General features: G+C 42.6%; 1 protein-coding gene across 1 annotated transcript in view; it reads left to right on the forward strand.

The window, feature by feature from the left end:
* The window catches only part of DAB2 (DAB2, clathrin adaptor protein), a gene marked incomplete at its 5' end in the record, with an annotated part of 86,054 nt that overhangs the window by 30,367 nt on the left and 31,572 nt on the right, over positions 1-24,115 (forward strand). Inside the window, one exon of the mRNA XM_018554385.1 lies at positions 22,679-22,741. Coding sequence (XP_018409887.1) covers positions 22,679-22,741 — 63 coding nt within the window. The remainder of the gene's footprint in view (positions 1-22,678; positions 22,742-24,115) is intronic.

Consider the following 24,115-nt stretch of genomic DNA (forward strand, 5'->3'; position numbering starts at 1 on the left):
TGCTTTGGCAAGAAAGACCCCCCCCCCCCCCAGGAGCCCCAAAACCCAGGGTTCTTTATTATACAAATAGATGTCCATGTGTTTGTTGGCCATCCCATTCCAAAATCATAGGCATTAATGTGGAGTCACCCTTTCCCCCCTTTGCATTTATAAAAGCCTTCACTCTTTTTGGAAGGCTTTTCACAAGATTTGTGAGTATGTCTGTGGGAATTGTGCCCCTTCTGCCAAAAGAGCATTTGTCAGGTGTGATATTGATGTTGAATGACCTGCAATTTGGGTTCCAATTCAACTTGAGCTAAAGTCCACTCCAAACTCATTAAACTATGTCTTAATGGGCCTGGCTTTGTGCACAGGGGCACAGTCATTCTGAAACAGAATGGGCTTTTCCAATTATTGTTGCCACAAGGGTGAAAATGAACTGTTGACTAAAATGTCTTTGTATGCTGTAGCATTAACCGTAGACTGGAAACACCTAAACTCATTAATTTGGGTTTAAATGGCATGTTTAACAAGATCATATAGGTATGATGGTCAGGTCTGGCGAATGTTTGGCCATATAGTGTAGCTCCTGAAATCACTTTTGGGTCCACCTTACGACCTTATTGTTGGTTAGTAGGGTCACGCAATAAAACTATAGACCAGTAGTGAGTTCTGGAAGGGGGCTATTTTAAGTGTCTCTTTAGGATCTGATGTTACAATGTACATAAGCAAGCACCCTGGATTTTAGAGCCCCTGGGGTGGCTTTGTAAGCTGGGTGCATGTGCAGACACCCTAGACACCTGTGCTCAGTCTTTCTGCTAGATTATTAGCTGTAAACTTGCATACAAGTTGACGTTAATCAGACAACGTGCAATGTGTGAAATGTAATAAGCCATTCCAATCTATCCTTAATCAAATGTCTGACTGCTTTGAATTTATGAAAATTGGAAACACAATCTAATTTGCACATCATCATTGTTCTTTGCACCCTTCCTACCCTATTATGTAAACTAAAATGTGGCTGATGTATGAATAATGGAGAAAATAGAACTATTGCAAAGTGTATTAGTTGAATATGGCAACCAGTTAGATTTCTTGGTTCATTTACCAGACAGAGAAAAAAAAGAAACCTAACTGCTTGATGTGTGCAACAGCCTAACATTTTCTCCAGTTGTCATAAATCAGCTGATTGTCTGATCAGATTGTCTGATGTCTAAGTATCTTATAGTAACTAGGAAGAGAGAGGGGCCCATAACTTGATTAATACAAGATTTAGGTAAAATAAATTACAATAGTTACACTTTACACATCTGTAATACAATCCAAGAAGGTCAATATACACCGATAAATGAGCCATAACATTATGACCACTGACAGGTGATAGATTATCTAATTTCCATGGCACCTGGAAGTGGGTGGAATATATTAGGCAAGGAAATATTTTGTCCCTGAAGTTGATGTGTTGGAAGCAGAAAATGGGCAATCTTGAGGACTTGAGCAACATGAACAAAGGCCTAATTGTGATGGCTAGATGACTCGGTCAGAGCAACTCCAAAACTGCAGATCTTATAGGATGTTCTCGGTCTGCAATGGTCAGGACCTACCAAAAGTGGTCCAAGAAAGGAAAACCGGTGAACTGGCGACAGGGTCATGGGCTTCCAAAGCCATGCATGCATGTAGGCAATGGCGACCGGCCCATGTAGTCCAATCAACAAGAAGAGCTACTGTAGCTCAAAAAGCTTGGTGCCAGATACTACAGCGTACCTTCAGAGGTCTAGAGGAGTCATGCCTCAATTGGTCAGGGCTGTTGTGGAGCTAAATGGGAGACCTACTCAACATTAGGCGGGTGGTCATAATGTTATGGCTGATCAGTATAAATTATATATGTTCTATTGTTAGCTGTGAACATACTAGGGAAGCAGAGATAAACTTGTATTACGCTATCGCTGATAGCGTTAGTGGGTGACACTCATCCTGCTATTATTGAACATGTAGCATCTCAAAGAAAGATTACTGGGTGTATTTGAACAGGACTAGTGGTTAGATATTCCTGATAAAAACTTTTGGTACTGATGCTTGTCTCTTTTGTCTTTCTCTCTGCACTAACAGCCATCTTTTTCCTCTGTGGAACCTGTGCCATTAAAGGGGATACCCTTTTTAAGGGAATATAAGTATGTTCAGCATTAAAAAAAACAAAAAACATTCCTTTTAATTGGACAAATATGAACTGTTAACATATGGATATTTATTTAAAATATGTATCTTTTACAGCCAACAGATGATGTGCTCCATGATAAAGCATTAATGCTCTCCACTCTTATCTTCAGTTATATTAAAAACATAGGGGTCTATTCACTAAGCTGCCGTAGGCAGGCGAGTGACTAACCGACCCGAAGCGAAGAGAGACGAACGCTGTTCTGCTATTCACTTCACTGAAATCAGCCGTACATCGGGTGGTTCGGGTCGGCTGAACATGCTCAGCATGTTCGGACGACCCGAAGTGCAGAAGGAGTTCGACTCAGCCGATCCAACATCTGGATCGGCTAAGCCGAACCTCCGCAGGCTACTCAGTGCTGTTCGGTCTATTCTCATAGATGCCAAACAGCAGTGAGTGAATAGCTGAATGCCGCAGAGCGGCATTCGGCCTGGCTGTTCTGCTCGGTACGTCTGTGGTACCGAGCAGAATAGAAAAACAGTTTTAAAAGTAGTAAGAAAGCTAGCTCAGCCCAACTGTTTTCTATTGGCCGGGCGGTTCTGCTGCCGTCAGAATAAAAAAAAATCACCATAGGAATGCATAGCTAGATTCCTATTGGCTATTTCAATTTGCAATAGCCAGCAGCAAACTAGCTATTGCACCCGCCCTCTGCTGCTGTCAATCACTAGACGGGACCTGATGGAGAACTTCAGATCCCCTCTGCTGATTGACAGCAGCAGTGGGCGGGTGCAATAGCTAGTTTGCTAGTGCAGATTGAAATAGCCAATAGGAATCTAGCTATGCATTCCTATGGTGATTTAAAAAAAAAAAATTATTCTGACGGCAGCCAACGGCTCCGATATCAGAAGAAAAGAAAAAAAAAGAGCAGGAAAATGTGTACTCTGCTCAATCGAGCCGAGTAAACCTTTCTGGGAGAAAGTGTTTGTCTCCCGGGCGGCCGGGAGCCGCTATCTGATAGCGGGAGACTCCCGCTATACTGAATAGCCCGTGCAGCAGCCCTTCGGTTCTACTGAACCGAAGAGGTCCTGGGGCCGAAGGATCAGCCGAAGCTACGGCTAGATCCTTCGGCAGCTTAGTGAATAGACCCCATAGAAATAAAGGTAAAATAGAGTAGGAAAGATCAATGTACATATTTTGTTGAATAAGTGACAGGATGGACATGCATCCCTCTCGTTTAGCAGATCAGGATCTCTTTAGCTTAAGGATGCTATAGCCAAGTGATCAACAGTGCTTCCCTAAATACAAACAGTCGCATTATTCACCATATTATGTTTAGGTAATAGTAAGTGTGGACGCCATGCTGCAAACGCCTTTATTTCAAGCCTTTATAAGCAGGAAACAATAGCATTCACAGCAAGGCATTGAGTTCCCCAAAACAAACTTAGATATTAGATTTTTAGTCATGTAATGCCTCTGAAGGCTTTTAGTCAGTTATAGAAAGGCACATAGGAAAGATTATATTAGTGCAATGTCTATCTGACTGCATATCTACCTCTGCAACTTAAATTGGGCTTTAAAAATATATTTGTTTACCTAACGTACAACTAGAATGGAGGTCTCTTTACCTTCCCGCAGTCCAAGCACATTCCTGCCATCTGCTGGTGAAGTTTGGAACTATGGCTCCTTCAGACAAGCTAAAAAGTGACCCTAAACTCAGGAGTTAAATCTTAAAAATGCTTTCAAGTACCTTAACTATGAACAAAAATGAAGCTTATTTGTGTATCACTCGGTATACTTACCTTGCCTTCCTACCTCCCTGTCCCAATCTGCATACTCAATGAAATTCCACAGCCATAGCCTACAGCACCGTTTTTTTTCCCACTGGCTGCGACTGCCCTTCTATGGGACAATACTATGAGGGGGAAAGAATCTATGGGGTCAAATGTGCAGGCGCTGCCAGAGAAAGATTACCCAGCAAGATGTAAACATTATAGAAGGTCAAGACCATGAGATAGAGGCAAGTACACTTCAGGGCACATGGGGTTACTTTAGGTTTTGACAAAAAGGATAAGTGCACTTAATCCTAAATGATGGTTCTTTTAGTGCATTATGTAAATAAAAACAATGAAATGTAGGGGAAGAATAGATCTATGTTTCTCTTCAAGAGTGGCCTGAATTGGTGCATTTTTTTAAAATCTAATATTCTAATATATATATACATATATATATATATATTTTATATAATAAATGGATATCCCCTTTAAAGGCTTCCCCAGAAACCAATATTAAAATGTAGTTTTAGATGGAGAAAGAAGAGTTGATTCATTTGTTTAAATCCTTACCACCCCAGGGTGGTAAGGTTCAATTACAAGTACCTAACTCTTCATTCTCCTTCCAAAACAACATGGGTCACCCAGGAGGACTGCAATATAGGATCTTCCATTGCTGACATTTTTTTTAAGGTGCATGCTCTGGTTGTGGCCTTTTGTTTCTGATTTAACTATCTAGTAATCATTAATAAGCAACAGGATTGTAAGATGGGATTCCATACTGTACTGGCTGCATGCTTGTTGAAGGACAGTGACTCTATACGTCTTTTTGCACACAGGTCTCAGTTTGTATAAGAGCAGTGTGTGTGTACAAACATTTGCAAAGCTTTCAGCAAGCTTTGGTCAGCTTTGTTGAAGCTTTTAAAGCAACATTGGACTCCATTTTAAAGGATGTCAAACACAGATCTAAATTAGAGTGGGGGCTGACACTTTTTTAGCCAAATTGATATATTTAAGTTATAGATAAAATTACCGAAATAAAAAAAAAAACAGTTTTCCCTATATTAAATGATAAAACATTTATTATTACCCAATTTTTTGGTAAAATATAAAAGACGGGGTCACGTCGGGTAAAAAGACACCAAACATGTCAAGCCTTAAAATTGCGTGCACGCGCGAAACCTCAAAATACGATAATACCCAAAATTGGCCATAGGCGACGCTTTAAAAGCTGTTACCGCTCATCAGTTTAGTGTTATCAGTGATTGATGGCCCTAAAATGATTGCTCTCACTGCGACGTTCGCAGCAATTGTCATTTTTGCGTGCTGGGGCACCGGACGCGTATTTACGTTTATAGCTGCGTAAACGTGGGGGTGGGGGAGTTAAACATTTTGGGGGGGTTTTGTCCCCTTTTTTTATATAGGACTTTTATTTTATTTTATTTATATTTATTTTTTTGCACTTATTGTTATTGCTATTATATAGGGGGATAACAATCCCCCTATATAATAGCAAAGGCACACTAACAGGTCCTCTTTATGGAGACATTAGGGGTCTCTAGGACCCCTAATGTCACCTGTGGACCCCAAAAGAAGCTGATGAAGCAGAGATCTGTTTCATCAGCTTCTTTTCTCTGGCTATAGCAGCCAGATGACTGACAGGTGAATGCGGAAGAGATGTAATACACATCACTTCTGCATTCACAGCCCGGACGGAGATCAGCAAGGAGCTGATCTCCCGTCCTCTTCCTCCTGACGCCCTCCAAGCCGGTCTCGGGCCGCAGATGGGGCAGCGGATCCCGGGATTCAAGGTGAAGGGTCAGGGGTCCGGGTGTTTGCATTGGTCGGGTCTTTTCTGCCCGTGCGTGCCCGCTAGGGGGCACGCGCGAGCAGAAAAAAATGCCGTCTGGCGACGGCAACCCGCCACTGCAGCAGTGCCGTCCGTCCGTTTTTTTACAACGGGCGGACGGCAAGTGGTTAAAGAACTCCAGGTAAACGTTTAACCTTTGCAGTGGGGTTTTAACCTTTGCAGTGGGGTTTAGGTGTTAAAAAAAGTTATACTCACCCGATCATTCCAGCCGGCTTGTTATTAGACTGGGTCCATAAAGCCTCTCTTCCCCTCCTCTGCAGTGGTCTAAGAATTCTTGTGTCATCACGCTATATACAAGTGAATAGACTGGAAGATGCTGAGGAACAGTCCATCTGTGCAGAAGAGGAGGGGGATGTGCTTCAGTGACTGGAGAAGCAGGGAGTCGGCTCGGCAGTTCAGGTGAATATAGCTTTTTTTTTTTTTTTAAGGCACCTAGACACAGGCGAGCACCTCACCCTTGCAGTGTGAGGGTAGCCCCACTGCAAGGGTTAATAAAAAAATTTCCCTGGACTTCTTTAAATTCAGCAAGGAGGTAGGTACGATTTAAGAGTCTGCTTGAAATGTTTGGCAGGTCTTCTTACAATCCTTGTTGTTCACGGGGCTCCGGTCCCTCTCCCAAAGTGACTTTTTTCAATATGCCAATCTATGGGCCATTGGAGCCTGCAGTGAGTTATACAGACTAGATATTAAATGTTTAGGTGAGGGTCTTTTCAGGGTAGCGAAGTGCTGGCTGTCACTTTAAGCAAGCTGCTAGCAGGCCTTAGCAAGCTTTAATCATGTTTTAGGTAATGTGATCCTTATTGAAGCTTGCTAGCAGCCCCATTAAAGTGACAGCCTACATTCCAATATATGTTTAACATCATCAAATTGGAGCTAAAGATTGCTTTAAAGCATTGGTTTTCAACCTATGTAACCTCAGGACCCACATTTGCCCTTAAGTCGCACCACACTGGAACGTATGGCATTGCAGTACCGCACATTTCGGTTCGGACAATCGAACTGTGGGTGGGGGGTGGAGGGGGGGTACGTTTGGGGTGTCATTCAAATGAATGGCAATGCAACACACCAGAACAGGCGGTATGTGCGATTGCATGGTACGGTGTGTGAATCGCACAGGACTGTTAACAAAATTCACAAATTAACAAATTCGAATGTGAACAGGCCCTCAAACACACTGACAGACACACACCACCACAGGCATTCTCTTTTTTTTATAAGATCCACCCAGTCTCCCTACCTTATGAGAACTGGAGTGGATCCTTAGTCTGGGGTCCAGTGTGGGTTGCTGTGCTGTCCCTTGCCTGCCCTGAGAGTTGCTAGGAGCCAGCATGTGATGTCACTATGGTCCAGGCACCTCTATATGGGACACGAGGGAGTTGTAAGCAATGCACGTATGGATGGAGCTCTCTCACAGCCATACCCCCAGCCCACCCCACCCCACCCCACCTCAGGCAGACAGTGCTGTGCTAGCGGGAGGCTGAGGAGACTCTCTTCTAGCGCAGTGGAAAGCATGCGGCGACCCACTGATCATGTGGTTGCGACCCACTAGTTGAGAACCCTGCCTTTAAAGTGTATTTCCACTGTTGCAGTCAAATTTGTGAAAACCCCACTACGTGTTTGTTATAGTAAACATTAACCCCCCCCCCCTGCATTCCTGATTCAGTTTAGAGAAAACTAGTAGTATGAGAAGACAAGTACTATGTAAGCAGAATTTTTAACATCCTTTAAACCATGCTATGTGAATGGGAACATATAACAAATATAAAATAGCTGCGATTTAGGCACTTTAGGTCTTCAAAGCTGCTCAAAGCTTTGTTAGAACTTGCTGTACACATTGCTGTTATACAGGTTGAAGATTGTGTGTAGAAGTAGAGGAACTGGGATTATAATGCTAGGATGATAATTGCAGAGCCTGCACCTTTAAAACCTGGTTGACAATGCCAAGGCCTGTATTGACTTTACAGGTTCACCTTACTGTTTCTTTGACACAATTGTCCCCCTCTTTTTACTAAATTCTAATCTCTCCTTCCCTTGTCAGACCAAAAACAAAGCTTGTTAAGGCTGCAGCTATGTGTCGGTAAGTGTAACCGTGCGCAGTGCAATATTGACATAACTGCAACTAGTGTTCATTCGCAGTCAATTCAAATTTCTTCCCAGAGTTATTATTCTATGACAAGTTAGAGATTCCCATTGCAGGCTTTACCTCGGTAACAGAAGAGTACGATTTTAATGTGTATCTACAGCCAAAACTTTCTTCTAGTGGATGGCAAGGGTTAGACTCTCTTGTCAGATTTATATTGCTGTTTGTGTCCCCATTGGGTAGATTTCCCTGCATTTTCTGTCCCCAGAAACATAACAGGAATTATGTGGAAATCTCCCCAAAAGGAGCAAATATGGCCATGTTTCAAGGTTTATATAGGGAGTAGTGATGCACGAAAATGAAAATAAGAATTATTGGTAAAATTACTACAGATTTTTTCATTGACATGAATAAATGGGATCATTTAGAATCATACGTTTGCTGAATTGCTTCTTTCCTGCATTTTGTGGTTCCATAAAAAGCAGACAGAGCTGTATGCAAATATATTCAGGACATTTGTGAAATGTTATCATTTAAAAACAAATGATGATAACATGCAGCAACCCTTATTACCCATACACAATTCAGCTTTCCTTTGCTTACAGAGGTTTTAATGATAAAATATGATCCCTCATTAGTTGATGAATGTTACTTTACCTTTTTCCATTGCTCTTTGTGTTACCGTCTTTAAAAAAGCCTGCACCTTGTAATATTGAATATTATAAACTTATCATAGCAACAACAAAATTTACAAAATTGACCAAACCCATATTAGATGTATTAGACGCTCTCCCTCCCTCTCTCTCTCTCTCCCACCCTCTCTCTCTATATACACTATATTGCAACATTATATCTTGTTATTATGTCATTTATGTCACTATTGCACTAAGCACTCTTGTGTATCTCTGGCCCCACCTTCACCAGTTTTCTTTTTCATTATGGTCACTATTCATCTTTTGTTTGCTGATAGACACTTTTTGTGTTCATTTTGTGTGTTAACCACATTCCTAGCCCACAGCATCTTAAGATCATTAGAGCCAACTGCATTTGTAATGGGGAACATATGTATAAGTCTCGCTGAATAAAACGAAGGAAACCTATGCGCTTCACAAAGTTTATGCAACTTATTCTTCTGCCAAAAAATATTTTGAATCAAATACATGACACACAGAAACTGCAGATTTGTCTTTTGTGTATTTTATAACTGTCCCCCTTTTTCTGTACATGGCGGAGGCAGCTATTTTGTGGGGTTTTTTGATCTGATATTTAAGTTTTTACCTGTATAATATTCAAAGATGTTATGCCTCAAGAATTGACAAGAGATCCGTCAGAATACAACCTACAGGCAGCAATATGGCGGGACCATAAAGGAAAGTGTCATGCCTTTCATGTTCTATTGTAACGTTTCTGTGTTTGGCTTCTGGAGACACTGAGCACACAGGAGACATGCTGATGCAACACTATATATTTACAATATAAAAAGAATAAGATAGCTTGAAGCCCGAGTGAAGTCTTGCTTTTCCACGTGTTATGCAGTCAGCCTGCATAACAAGTAAAGAATATGTTTTTTTAATTATTATGTGTTAGTGCTTAATACTGTGCGGAGCTGCCCTATGTCAGTAGCATGCTGGAGAGTCGGACCGCTGTGCGTGCAGTGCAGTACGCTGTGCGTGCAGTGCAGTAGTACAGATCCCCAGCGGTCTGACATACCCTCTGTACTGCAAACAACAGAGCTGCTCAGGGAGGATGAGTATGGTTACTTGGGGCACTGTGCAGGGGGTACATCAGACCCCTGGCGATCCGGATTGCTGCAGATCAGAACAGGGCAGCTTTTTACAGAGTTAAGTATATTGTTTACTTGTTATGCCACCTGACTAAATAACAAATAAAAAAGCAACAAAGACATTTTTTTTTATATATATATATAAGCTTCAAGAATAGTGAAGGAGCACAGGAAACCTCTGTTAGCATTTTATTGCTGCCTCTGTCCCTGCTGTGAAGATTTTACAGGTAGTAAGGGCAAATGTTCTAAATGGTTTTCCTCATTGTTGTATTCTCTGTTACATGGTTACTTAGTCAGGTCGAAAAAAGACACAAGTCCATAGAGTTCAAACTATAGAGGGAAAAAAAAAGAAAATAAAAAACTCCAAAGAAGAGTGCTGTACCCACAGTTACCCACAGATGATCCAAAGTAAGGCACAAAAACCTTTATAAAGCATGATCCAATTTGCTCCAACAGGAGGAAGCCTATTCCAAATTCTCATTGCTCTTACTGGGAAGAAGACTCTTGGTATGCAAAATGTAAACTGCTTTTCCTCCAGATGCAACGAGCGCCCCCTTGTCCTTTGCAGTGACCTTCAAGTGAATAATTTTGCACCAAGTTCACTATATGGACCCTCTATGTATTTATACACGGTGATCATGTCCCCCTTTAATCGCCTCAAATTCAGGTCAGATCATCTTTCCTCATAGCTGACCTCCTCTGTGCACCATATTAGTTTAGTTGCCAAGATTTACCTTCACTTCCTGTTCTGTCTGACACCCCGTCAAAGAGACAAGAAATCGGGAGACACAGGCAGCACTGAAAAACATGGCAGAGGTTCTCTCACTTCCCCGGGCTGTCTAAATCTTGCTCCAGTCCTTATCTTGTACCAACAAGTAACAATATAATATTATAAATTGATTGGTATTGCTAGCTAGTGTTCATGTCTTCATTTTTGGCTATACAATGGTTGCCCATTTGGTGTTATCAATGTGTACAGTTGAAAAGTCTCAGTATGGCTACAGGGAGGGGGACTTTAAAAAATATTTTGTGTTTTTTTTTTTATTTATTTTTTATATGCGACTTTAATTTTTTATTATTTTTATTTGTAATATTATTTAATTTTTATTTATGTATTTTTTACACTTAACTTTATTGCTATTACATAGAGGGCTAAGAAGCTCCTTATGCAATAGAAAATATACAGTGACCAGTCCTCTTTATGGAGACATTGGGGTAAATTAGACCCCAAATGTCACCTAGGGTAGGGATCCCCAAACTAGCTGGTGAAGCAGAGATCTGCTTCACTGGCTTTTCTCCAGCTACAGAAGGTGGAGAAATGACAGCTGAAGGTGGATGTGATGTAATACATCCTGATCCAAGAAAAATAGGATTTTGGTACTCACCGTAAAATCCTTTTCTCTCCGTTCATTGAAGGACACAGGGAACAGATCGGAGATCCTGTACTGAAGGGTAATATCGCCACCTGCAGGAGAAGGACGCTAGGCACAAAACTAAAGACCAATCACAGCCTAGGGGCGGCCCCTGCCGGTGGCCAAAACCCCCCACCTGCTGACAACGTACAGTTATGGATTTACAACCCTGCACACAGACTGTATACATCCAGGGGCGTACATCCATCATTGATCCTGTCATTAATTTGTACAGATGGCTGAATACAACACCATGTGATTCCTAGGTGCAGACATACATTCTGTTTCTACAGTGTATGGCCCTCTGTGTCCATGTGCATGAGCACTAATAGATTGAAAGAATAATTGTGAACAAACAGAAATCCATAAAGACCCCTTCAAGCAATCTGATAAAAGCATTTTCTGTTGCGTTCAATCAGGGTTTCTTCAGCTTGGCTGCACAATGAAAATAATGGGTAATTATTTGATTCTTTTTTTCCCTGTAAATTTGAATCAAAATTGAGATTGAACGAATAAATTGCTACATGTAAGGTCAGCTTTTCCTGGGGAAAAATACCAGTCTTATGATCTTTTTCCTATTAATAACATTGGCAACAGCCAGGCCGGTATAAATACCAGACAGATGACATCCCTACAAGATCCAGACACTACTTTTAGATTGTAAGTCTTCACGGGCAGGGCCCTCCTTACCATCTTGTCTTAAATTGTATTGTGACTGTAATGTCTTCCTTATATTGTAAAGCGCTGTGCAAACTATTGGCGCTATATAAATCCTGTATAATAATAATAATACTTTCATATCCTTGCCTTGGAATAGGCTTCCATGCCTGCTGACAATATATAAAAAAATCGAGGATGTGCACTAGACCGATAGAAGATGGGCAGGTTAAGAGTTTGGCAGTACATTGCCTATTGTCTACCTCAGTACAAACCGAGACTTTATTATTTAGGTTTTGATATAATGGGGACTGATCAGAACTTCAGTCAGTTATGTTTTTTTCTTTCTGACCTTCTGTAAGGGGAACTGAAAGTTTATCCCAAACAGAGATACAGAAAGCAAAACCTGATGCTGACAGTGGTTCTAAGAGCTTCTAACTCTTCTACTCTATCCTAAAATTAAATAATGGGGCTGGGGCTATGGCTTTAAAGTCTGGTCACCTAGAGGAATCTGTACTTGCCTACAACTTTCATTGCCCTCTGCTATGCCACTTAGGGTATAGAAGACAGCAATGCAAGTTGTTGCTGTCATGTGCAGGTTCCTCTAGGTGACCAGACTTTATACCTGCTAGCAGCTTTCTTTTTTTTTTTAGGTGACAGAATCCCTTTTTATATAGCAAACTGCAATATGATGGGCTGCTGTTGGTTGCGGCGTTTCACTTTGTCATTGCACTCTTATAAAATAAAGGATTGCAAAGGTGTATGGGTTATTTATTGCTGCAGTTTGGGAAGTCCTTAAAGATGTTTATATGCACTGATCTTTGCTGTTTGGTGACATATCACACCTTTGTTTTTCCCATCTGTTTGAAGTGAGCCCGGCTTCTGACGATTTTTGTTTGCATGAAAAAAATTGTGCTTGTGAAATCGCTGACAAGCCATAAAAATCCATAAACACTATAGATGTTAATAAACATTATGTATTATAATTTGTTCATAAATAAACTCCATAGCATACATTTATGTATGCTATATAACAAAACATCTTGCAGCATTTGTTTACCTAGACCAGTGTTAATGTTTATATCCCTTTACAACAGCCAGAGTTATCCAAGGACCCACCATTGGGGGTGTATTACTTAATATGTGCACATTTTAGAGCTGCACCAAAATTAAGATTTCAAAACCGAAATGAAACAAAATGTCAGGTCGAAACCGGAAAAAAAAATGTTCTAACTTTTTCAAATATTTTATTTTTATTTATTTTTATTTTTTACTTTACTTTTAGGGGCTCCTGGGAAATATTAGGGGTCTAAACAGACCCCTGATATTTCCCTTTTAAAATAAAAAAGGGATTGAGAACGCAGAGCCCTCAACCTCTTTTTCTCCAGCCCCTGTTACAAATGAACAGGAAGCCTCTATACTGAGTGTTTCTGTTCATTCATAACTTGTGGAGATAGTGTGTTTACTGTGTCCACAATCATGAATGAACAAGAGGTGATGTAGATCACTTCCTATTCAAATCATAATTGAGGAAATAATAAACATACTATGTCCTCAATTATTTAAAAACACTCAGCGATCACTGATCGCTGAGTGTTTGTACCCACTCTCCTTCCTGACACGCTGTCACAAGAGGCTGAGCGGGGCGGTGCGGGAGGAGAGCTCAACCTCCTGTAACAGCAATGACAGCTGTCTCCGCCCACACTGCCGTTTTCCTGATCTGGGACAGGAGGCTGAGCAGTGCGGGGAGGAGAGATGCCGGCCGCTCAAAGCACTCTCCTCCCGCACTGCCTGGCCTCCTTTAACAGGGAGGAGAGAATGCTGGCATGCAACGCTATTTCAGCCAAAAATTTCAGCCAAAGAAATTTTTGTGCGTCCCTAGTACATTTATCTGCACTGTCCATTAACAGTCTGTATACAGTAAATGTTTTATATATACAGTATATAATAGTTATCAAGGCGTATATTTGGAATATGTCCAGTATGTAGTAAACTAGTTAAAGAGACTAGGTAGGAGTGGAGTGACTTCAGGTAAATTGATTTCGCTGAAATGGAAAAAATCTTAATAATGCTCATGACAAAGAAGAAAAAGAACTTGTCTGGAAAAAAATCATTTATTTTTTTATGTTTTTTAGGGAAGTACAGCTCCTTTTAGGTTTTTATTTCACCTTTTCCCCGTCTGTTTTTCCTTCCTGTAAAAAAAAAAATGAGGGGCTATTTTTGGGGCAAGGAAAGGTTGAGGATAGTTGAAAGGAACTTTCATTGCCTTCAGATGCCATTTAAAGCCTATTTTCCGCTGACTTAGCCATTGACTAAAATGCTTTTTGCCAAAGTAGGTAAACCTCCTGCTTTTCACAATTTCCATTAAAAAAAATCCTTAAAAACCCAACTCCAGGAAAATTACAAGTGTTCCCTTGCAGTAGGGCAGCCCCCACACTGCAAGGGTAAACTGCTTGTTTATATCTGGAAAAACTCTACAAACATGGAAGGTGAATTAGTACACATTTGTTACACGGCAAAAACTAAATCTGACTTGGCCAAAGGCGAACAATATTCTGCAGCCAGTTTACATCACTGGGGTACGATGTAGAAAAACTTGAGGCATTTTTCCTCAGGATTTTTATATTAATAAGCATCTCTGACAAGAAGAAATTACTTCTAGGCAGATGCTGTTTTTACAAGGCAGGCTTGAAATCCCCACTTACTAACACGTCTGCTATGTAAAGATAGCATTTACCCAGAGGTGATTTCTCTTGTACAGATGCTCATTTGCATATATTTTGTATAACCTTAAGTCCCCCTAATTGTTCTAGGTATTCAAGTAAAGTCACTGACCTAGAGATTTATTTTTTAAAACAGGACTAACAGCCCTGTAATGATAAGAAAGAATAGACTGAGCCCCTGTTCACATCCGTGCAATGTGCATAATGACATGTGTTTTCACGTGCATTGCCACTGCATGCCAAGTGCACATCACTTTGTAAGATGTGGTGCTGTGCTCTTCAGTGTTAATGGCACCCCAACTCACCTTGCTGCAGCATTTCTGGTGCATGAAATTTGGTGTGATTGTCATGTGTGGGCAACTGGCTGCCCTAATCGTGACACAGAAAACCATGCATACACATCACACATGCACAAGTGTGAACGGGGGCTGGAACTGTACTAACTGTTATTGAGTGTACAGCAAAGGCTAACAAGGTCCAATAGACTGAAACAGTGCTATCTGTGAGTACATATTGTAGGTAAGAGTTCCTCAATCAGTAGTACTACTGATGAGTGAATTGGATCAACTTTTTAATGAACCAGTGAAGGGGACCTTTGGCCCCTTAGTATAAATGGTCATTTGTTGGCGCATTTAAGAAAGCCTTGGCTCCTCACCTCTTATAGACCTCAGTAATTAAGTGGAATCCAATGACGATGAGTCTTCTCGGCCTTTTGGCTAAGATCAAGTGTAGTATCTGTTCTTATCAGTTTTCGGTGGGGAAAAGAACCGTCCTTGCGGGGGATGGTTACTTAGTACTCGCTGGAGTGAAAGAGCGGGTGGGGCGGCTTCCTGTGAGAGGGGAACCGCTCAGTACATGGCTTTCTGACTGAACGGATGCGAAGCTTGGTCTGGCTCGAGGGTTCGGGGGCGGCAGAAGCCCGTGGTGTTGTGCCCCCTGGGGGTGGCGTCCCAGGGGTGCGCAGAAAGTCACATGGGTATGGGACCCCACTTGACTCACTGTGCACTTGGTCACACACCACCTTGCTTTTTCTGCACAACGCCTCTTGGACAGGCCTTATGGCTAGTCCGGGGCAATATTTTTGCACTCCGGCCCCTAAGGCCTGTCAGCGTGGTGCACTGACACTTTAGTATTATTTATTGCACTCTATGCACGATGCACGATTGGCTTTTTGATTGAATTACCCACAGATTGCGGAAGGTGCAGGTTCCTTCGGGGCCTATTCCTGATGCTGGGAGGAGGTTCTGTGCCTCTTACGGGGTTCTCTGCCTCCTCCCGCCCAGGAGGTGGGTTTCTCTTCGGGAGATCCCACCTGCCAAGTACTGAGGGGGACCTGTTTCGGCAGGTCCCCATAGGAAATGGGTCCACCGGCCTTCGGGTTGGTGGACCACCAGTCTCAACCCCTGTCAGGAGCCTTGCGCCCCGGGGGGTCGGGAAATGGGTCCCTTCTTTGGAAGGACCTTGCACCCTTGTGCACGTTTTTGTGTGCTGTGATTTCACGGTTGCACTTTTTTTGTTCACAGGGGGAAGTTTGTTTAGACGCACGTCCACGGGCTTCGAAAAAAAAAAAAAAAGTTTGTAGAAGTTTATCGCTTCTCTGCCTTTTGGCTAAGACAAGTGTAGTATCTGTTCTTATCAGTTTTCAGGGGAGAAAGGCATCGATCCACCGGCACGGAGAGATGCTTAGTATTCCCTGATGTGATAGGTGGGTGCTGGAGGGGTTTCCTTTCCTCCTGGGTTGATTCTGGTCCGGTTATGCCGGGCTTGTCCCAAGTTGTAGGCAGGAAGCTCTGAAGGTGCTAATGCCTCCTGAGGAAATGGGTGCGAAGCTTGGTCTGGCCGGAGGGTTGGGGGGCGGCAGAGCCCGTGGTGCTCAGAAAATCACTAGGGTGTGGGAACCCACATGTGTTTCACTGATGCACTCAGTCACAGCACTATTGCACTTGCTTTGCACATCGCCTCTTGGACAGGCCTTATGGCTAGTCCGGGGCAATATTTTTGCACTCCGGCCTCTAAGGCCTGTCAGCGTGGTGCACTGGCACTTTAGATTTATTTATAGCACTTTATGCACGACACGATTGGCCTTTTTTTGGCATTGACCCACAGATGCAGTGGGTGCAGGTTCCTTCGGGGCCTTTTCCCGATGTGGGGAGGAGATTCTGTGCCCTCATATAGGGTTCTCTGTCACCTCCCACCCTGAGGGGTCTCTCTTCGGGAGAGCCCCCCACCTAGTACTGTGAAGGACCTGTTTCGGCAGGTCCCCAAAGGATCGGGGTCCACCGGCCTTCGGGTTGGTGGACCAACAGTCTCAACCCCTGTCAGGAGCCTTGCGCCCCGTGTGGTCGGGAATCGAGGTCCCTTCTTTATTGAAGGACCAAGCACCCTTGTGCACGTTTTTGTGTGCTGTGATTTCACTGTTCTCTTTTTTTGTTCACAGGGGGAAGTTTTTTCGATGCACCTTCCACGGGCTCTTAAAAAAAAAAAAAAGTTTGTAGAAGTTTATCGCTTCTCGGCCTTTTGGCTAAGATCAAGTGTAGTATCTGTTCTTAACAGTTGCCGGAGGAGAAAGGACACTGTCGCCTATGGAGAGGGGCAGATGGTGGCTTAGTATTCTCAGGTGTAATTGGTGGGTGCCGGAGCAGGTTCAGTCTCTGCTGGATGGTTTTAGACCCAGGTATCGGGTTGACCCCAGTGGAGGGACCTCTGAAGGTGCTACCTTCTGATGGGAATAGGTGCTTGCTTGGTCTGGAGGGTTGGGAGGCGGCAGAGCCCGTGGTGCTGTGCCCACTGGGGGCGGCGTCCCAGGGGTGCCAGAGAATCACATTGGATGTGGGACCCCAACACTGATTCACTGACACATGGACACAGCACTTCAGCAGTTTCTGCACAACGCCTCTTGGACAGGCCTTATGGCTAATCCAGGGCAATATTGTTGCACTCCGGCCCCTAAGGCCTGTCAGCGTGGTGCACTGGCACTTTATATTTATTTATTGCACTATATGCACGATTGGCACTTTTTGATTGAAAATTTGACCCACCGATGCGGAGGGTGCGGGTACCTTCGGGGCCCATTCCTGATGTAGGGAGGAGATTCTGTGCCCTCATATAGGGTTCTCTGTCTCCTCCCACCTGTGGGGGTCTCTCTTCAGGAGAGCCCCCAACCTAGTACTTGTGGGACCTGTTTCAGCAGGTCCCAGAGGATCGGTGTCCGCCGGCCTTTGTGGACCAAAGTATTTCTAGCCCCTGTCAGGAGCCTTGCGCCCCGGGGGGTTGGGAAATTGTGGCCCCTTCTTTTCGGAGAAGGACCAAGCACCGTTGTGCACGTTTTTGTGTGTTGTGATTTCACGATTCACTTTTTTTGTTCACAGGGGATTCGTTTTCGGGCACGCTCCACAGGCTTTAAAAAAAAAAAGTTTGTAGAAGTTTATGATAAATAAAAAAAATATCCTTAAAGCCCATTTCCACCTTTGCGGAGGTATTTTAAAAAAACATATGCCAACAATGTACACCCAGTGTACATGAAGCAGGCATATGCAGCTGATGTATATGAACATGTATATGTCTGCTGTCCAAGAAATGTGTGCATGTCTTCCCCCTCTCCGGACAGTGTATCGTGTGTAAAGGCAGAGCCGGTGTTTGCTGATCATGTTACAGTGGGTGACAAGGAGTGGGGCAGCTGATTACAGTCTGACACTCCTGTGGAGAAAAGTTTGAATTTTTAGGCTTCAGGCCTAATAAAACCTTCAGAAAAGATGAAGAAATCCTGCTATGTGAGTCATGAAAATGTACACACATACACAACATTACTATACCTCTACATTACCACAATAAATGATAATCACTTACAATATATGCATGCCAAATAACATGTAAGAGCAACACTTTGGGTTTTTATAACCTCTCACAGAGATCACAGTACTCCCCCTAACAATTCTTTAATCTGATTTTCACTTCAGAAGGCTGGTGCCATTTATGATTAGGCATCATACAGTGGCACCATCTACTTCCTGGGCTGAGATGCCGGCTCAGAGACTATACAGTCATGTGAATACGGATGCCTATGCAGTTCTTTTCACAGATTTGCAGCCTCTCACCTTGTGACTTACTAATAAGTTACAATGTTGCAGTCTGATCACTGGGTGAGAGAAGACTGAGAAATGGTTCTTCCTACCTGCAGCAGAGTGATGCCATTATCTTAGCTTGGGCAAAGTCACTTGATTGCCCAAGGAACACTTTTTACTGCTAAATGGTTCAGTTTTTTGGAAAATTATATTCTTGGTTTATATCGTGACACGCAACGGATTTATTCATGCAAACATAAAATGACTGAAAGGTCCACTTTAGACATCAACCGATTTATACAGATCAGAGCAAAGACATAATAACCAGTTAGATCCCTTCTGTCACTCTACAGGGCAATTTGAGAACTAAAACTTTTATATCCCGACACAAAGCTTTGTTTTCTACTTTTCTCCAGTTTTTCTATACCATGTCGGAATCTGTTTTTCCAACAGCTCCATTCTTCAACTGGGTCTCATTCACATTAGGCTCTTAATCCCCATTCATACCTAGGCATTTTGTAAGGTAGGCGCGACAAAACGCACAAGAAATCCCATTCATTTCTATGGCCCTTGTTCACACCTGAGTGTTTTGTCGCAAGCAGAAAAATGCCTGTCGCTGGAAAAAGTGCTTGAGCTACTTTTTGGCATATTACAGCGCGTTTTGGTCCTGTAGACTTCAATGGGTAGCTTTGTGTAACAAAATGCTCAGGTGTGGACAGGGGCCATAAAAATGAATGGGATTCCTTGTCTTGAGTGTTTTGTAGCGCTTACCTTTTTTAACGACAAGATGCCTAGATGTGAACGGGGTATAAGGTTCAGCTGCAAATATGTGCGGCAAAGTTCTGAGGATTCTTGTAGCAGAAATTGCAGGTGGTTCAGCCTGTACAAATCCATTAAGGTGGCCATACACTCTACAACCATCGCAAGACCTTAGTCTTGCGATGGTTGTACAGGGATTAAAACAACGTAACATCTGCCTATCTTGGACAGGCAGATCGCACTCTCGATCATCGCAAGCCCGCCCCCCTGAGGGGCGGGCTTCCGATGACCGCAATGCTGAACGGGCAGTGTGCGCGTGCGCACACCGGCCTGTTCAGCATTTATCTTCCGAGCACCGTTCTAACCAGCCGAGAATCGTACGATTCCCGGCTGGTTTTCGAACATGCTGGTTCGACGGAAGACGTGCGACCGTACAGTAGAAACGGTCGTACGTCTCCGTTCACACTGCTCGATTCTCGTACGATCGTGGGATTTCCCGCGATTCTCGTACGAAAATCGAGCAGTGTATGGGCACCTTTTGAGTCTGACAGCAGTCGCAGCTGTCCACCCATGTTCAGATATAATCACACATGAAGCCATTAAGGCCTCATTCACACCTATAACTTTAGATGCTGTGGTATTGTGTGGAATTTGGTGTTATCACCCAGGACTCTCAGCCAGAGGAGCTGAGTGGTATCGTGAAGCAAGGGAATTTCTGAATTCTTCTTGGGATCCTGGAACCAGGGGGTTTCAAAGTGATTCAGGAGGGAAGAAAGCGCTAGTCCTGGGTCCAGGGTTTAGCAGTCACCAGCACCAAATGATTGCACAGCTGCGCACAGCCCTTAAGAAAAGGGTGCTGGCTAGGGGAATTAGCTCCTGCTGGGAAGGAACAGACAGTGTTCAGGAGTCAGGAGGACTCCCCCAGAAGTTAAACTGGAGTCAGGTGGTGTGTGTGCTGGTGGCACACGAAGACAGCCAGGGAGGCTGGGATAACTGGTGAGGCTGGGAGAGACAACAGCCTGAGGGGCCAACAATACAAGTGATGGGACAACACTACAGAAAGACAGGACAAGAATTATTACTGTTAAGAGTTGAAGCCAGGAGGCTAGACTTTTGTTGTTTTGCAAGCGGTGCATGAATGCTGTTCTGAACAACTCCTGCAAGGTACGATGTGTGAACTTTAAATAAAAGTGGGCTACCAGACCCTTAATAAAAAAAATAATGTGAGTAGAGGCTTTAAAGCGCTCACCATATGTGCTAATATCCCCAAACATCACAGTGTGATTAGGGATTCCCGCGTCAGGGTCACATGTCTTTAATTGACGGTAAGTGCGCGATGCCATGATGACATCTGAACACCAGCAGACAGCTGCGGCCTCTGCCAGCCTTTAATTGCTCTGTACAGGCTTAGCAGCCGCAGATGTCCAGAACCACCTGCGATTCCTGCCGCAAGAATTTGCAAGAAACGTGTGAATGAGGCCTTAGTGTTCAGCATCCTAAACTCAGCTAAGAATTCATACAAAGGTGTCTCTATTTTTGATACAGTGTCCAATGTAATAAGAGTGGTCTTATTAAAACTCAACTCACCAGCTGTTTAAACAAGCGGAGCAAGCTAAACAGATTTTCAGTACAACACTAAAAACTCACATTTGTACAATTCTAGAAATTGTAGCTAACAGCTATGTGTTTTCCATCACATCAGCAGATGTTACATTTTAGGAATACCACTGTGACCCAGCTACCTGTCCCATATGGAAAATATTTTCTTTTTGGTCAGAAATAATTCTGTTAAAGTAACTCTTGGAATGCAGACATTAGTGTTTCTTTGAAAGCAAATGGAAATATTGTAAAATAGCTCTAAAAGGTAAGTTCATAAATATACTGTGCACATATAACTGTGTATATACAGTACATATAAATATACGAAATATATATATTTTATTTTTTATACCGTCCCCTCCGCTCTTCAAAAGACCTTCCGCTTCCCTGCTCCCTCGTCAACTCCTCCCATGCTCGCCTCCAGGACTTCACTAGAGTCTCTCCCATCCTCTGGAACTCTTTACCCCAACCTGTCTGTCTGTCTCCCACTCTGACTGCCTTTAGGCGATCCCTTAAAGGAGAACTATGGGGTAAGTGTTTTTCCCCATAGTTCTCCTAAGGCTCACAGGAGGACATAAACTAGCATCCTCCCGTGACCCAAAGCTCAGCTCGCGGTTTACTGAGACCGCCGCAGCCGGGACGAATCTTTACATTACTGTCGAGATCCACCCAGCTGCGTGAGTGACAGCTGGCTATCCAGAGGCAGAGCCAGCTGTACCCGCCCCCTCCCCCATCCATTCCACCAGTCAGCGCTGGCGGATCAGAGAGGGGCAATCCCTGCGGGGAGCCGTGAGTGACAGTCACAGCTCTCTGCAGGGAGATGATCGAGAAGTGAGCGAGCGACGCTATGCGTTCTCTCACTTCGCGATCTATTGAGCCGACGTGTGACAGTTTCATTGTCACACGTCGGCTCGAACTATGAGGATGAGGGATTTTCACTCACCTCATAGTTCTCCTAGTTCACAGGAAGATGCACAGTTTTCCTCCACATTTGCACGCATTGAGCAAATTGGACAAACTGTCCAGCTATCTTCTACTCTGCATTTAGGGGATCCCTGAACATTCATCTCTTAAGGGAAGCCTATCCCGCCTCAACATAACTGCTCAACCATCACGTTCTCAGACAATTCATCCCAACACAGCTACCTCCTCATGTATAACTTGCCCCTCCCTTTTAGATTGTAAGCCCTCAGGGGCAGTACCCTCCTTACCATCTTGTCTTGAATTGTATTGTGATTGTAATGTCTTCCTTATATTGTAAAGCTCTGCGCAAACTGCGCTGTATAAATCCTGTATAATAATATATATATATATTCATTTATTTATTTATTTTTCCATTTAGCCATTTATCATAGGGTTACTGCAAAAAGGCTTTTTTTTCAGCCTACTATTTTATATACAATTCCTTTACTGCATTATTTATGTTCCCCGTTATATATTTTAAAGCAGAACGCACTATTTTATATAGCTTCTGATTATTGTGATAATGCAGGCGGGCATGTTTTTAGAGTTTGTGTATTCATTTCATCTTTGCTATGTCTTTTATCAACTTTCAAAGTATTGTTTGTGCCTAGAGGGAAATTTTCGGTTGCTGTCATGGCACATTTTCCATATCTAATCCAGCAGCATCTGAACATTTCTCACTATGGACACAATGGATGCTTTACGAGTCTGTACAGAATGAAGGGAACAAGACGAGTAATCAGCATTGTTTATGATGTTGATTACTTTTCTACCTTGCCTAACAATATCACATTTTGTCAAAAAGGTTTAGTTATTGTGTTCTATAGTGGCAATCAGTTTGTTAACGTGTTTGTTTTTTCTTTTGAAGGGTGTTGATCAGATGAATTTATTTGGTGATATGTCCACACCTCCAGATCTCAACAGTCCAACAGTAAGTATGAAATGACAGCGTCTGCTGCCAGAGCCATCTAATGAAATCTGAACGACATGATGCAATCAAGCTGGAAATGGCAGAGTCAGATAACATGAAATTATGTGAAATTATTAAAATGCAACTGGATAGTAGTAACATATTACAGAAGGATCTTGACAAAATGGCATCTTGGGCATTTAAATGGTAGTGGAAATTTAAAATGTTTCCAAACCCACAATATATTGCTGCTTTGCAGTCCTTAGATGTGGTGGCTGCATTTGTTTTCTTTTTTTCCTTTTTTCTTTTTAACCTGGTGATCCTGCCAATAACACACCACCTATCCTAGTATGACAATGCTCCCTTAATGTACTGTGTCTATGGAGGAGCAATGTTGTCACCCTAGGCTTCTTACTCCTGATTGGATTACAGAGAAGCTTCCCGTCTCCTCATCTCCATAACATAGGTGGAATATGTTCTGTAGTACGCAAAAGAGAACTGGGCAAGTCTAATAAAACTGCTAGGGATCTCAGTGCAGCAGAGGCAGCAAGCGCAGGAAGTTAGGAGTTTATTGGATTTCTGGCAGGATCAACAGGTATTTTTTTAATTCATTTAACAGATATAAAGAAACATTTTCAATGGTATATTTAACAACCTTAAAGGCAGCAAAAAAGAGAAGGTTAGGGTTTACATACCTTGATTGATAAATATAAGTTTTTACTCCTAGTCTGTGTTAATGAAGTCACTCCCTCTGCATTACATGGAGATCCGTTGGGATACTGGACCTTGAGAAAGAGCTGGGTAAACTGGTTTACAATAGGCTAAGCAACAGCACTCAATTCCACACAGCAGCTGTAAAGGCAAATACAATATTTGGATGAATAAAAAGGAAAAATAAAAACATGTAATAGAAGTGTAATGTTGCCTTTGTCATGTATATTATATTATAATAGTGTGCAGCTGTGTACTGTAAGGATAGAGAACATACAAAGGGGATACAAAGGAAGGCGACCAAATTAATAATGGGATGGAGATTTTATCTATAATAAAAGGCTGAAGACTGGGCTTTTTTCGTAAAAAAAAAAAAGAATTTGAGGTTATCAAATTAATATCTAACCATGCTATAAAAAGTAGGCAAACAGACATTTGATCTGAAGGAAAGAACATAAGATGAGGGGCTTTGAAGTGTCATGGAGGAAAGGAGATTATGCCATTAGTATAGGAAGGAGTTCCCTGCGGAGAAGATGTGCAATGGGCAGTATTAGAATTTAAAAAAAAAAAGGTTGGGATGATTTTCTTGTAATAATGTCTATAGTTATAATTACTAAGGATAGTATGCTCAGCTTTTTTATTTTTTTTTTTAATCCAACCACATCCATTTTGCTTTTTTTTGGG

Source organism: Nanorana parkeri, unplaced genomic scaffold, assembly GCF_000935625.1.
Source record: "Nanorana parkeri isolate BGI_ZX_2015 unplaced genomic scaffold, ASM93562v1 scaffold156, whole genome shotgun sequence".
Lineage (NCBI taxonomy): Eukaryota > Metazoa > Chordata > Amphibia > Anura > Dicroglossidae > Nanorana > Nanorana parkeri.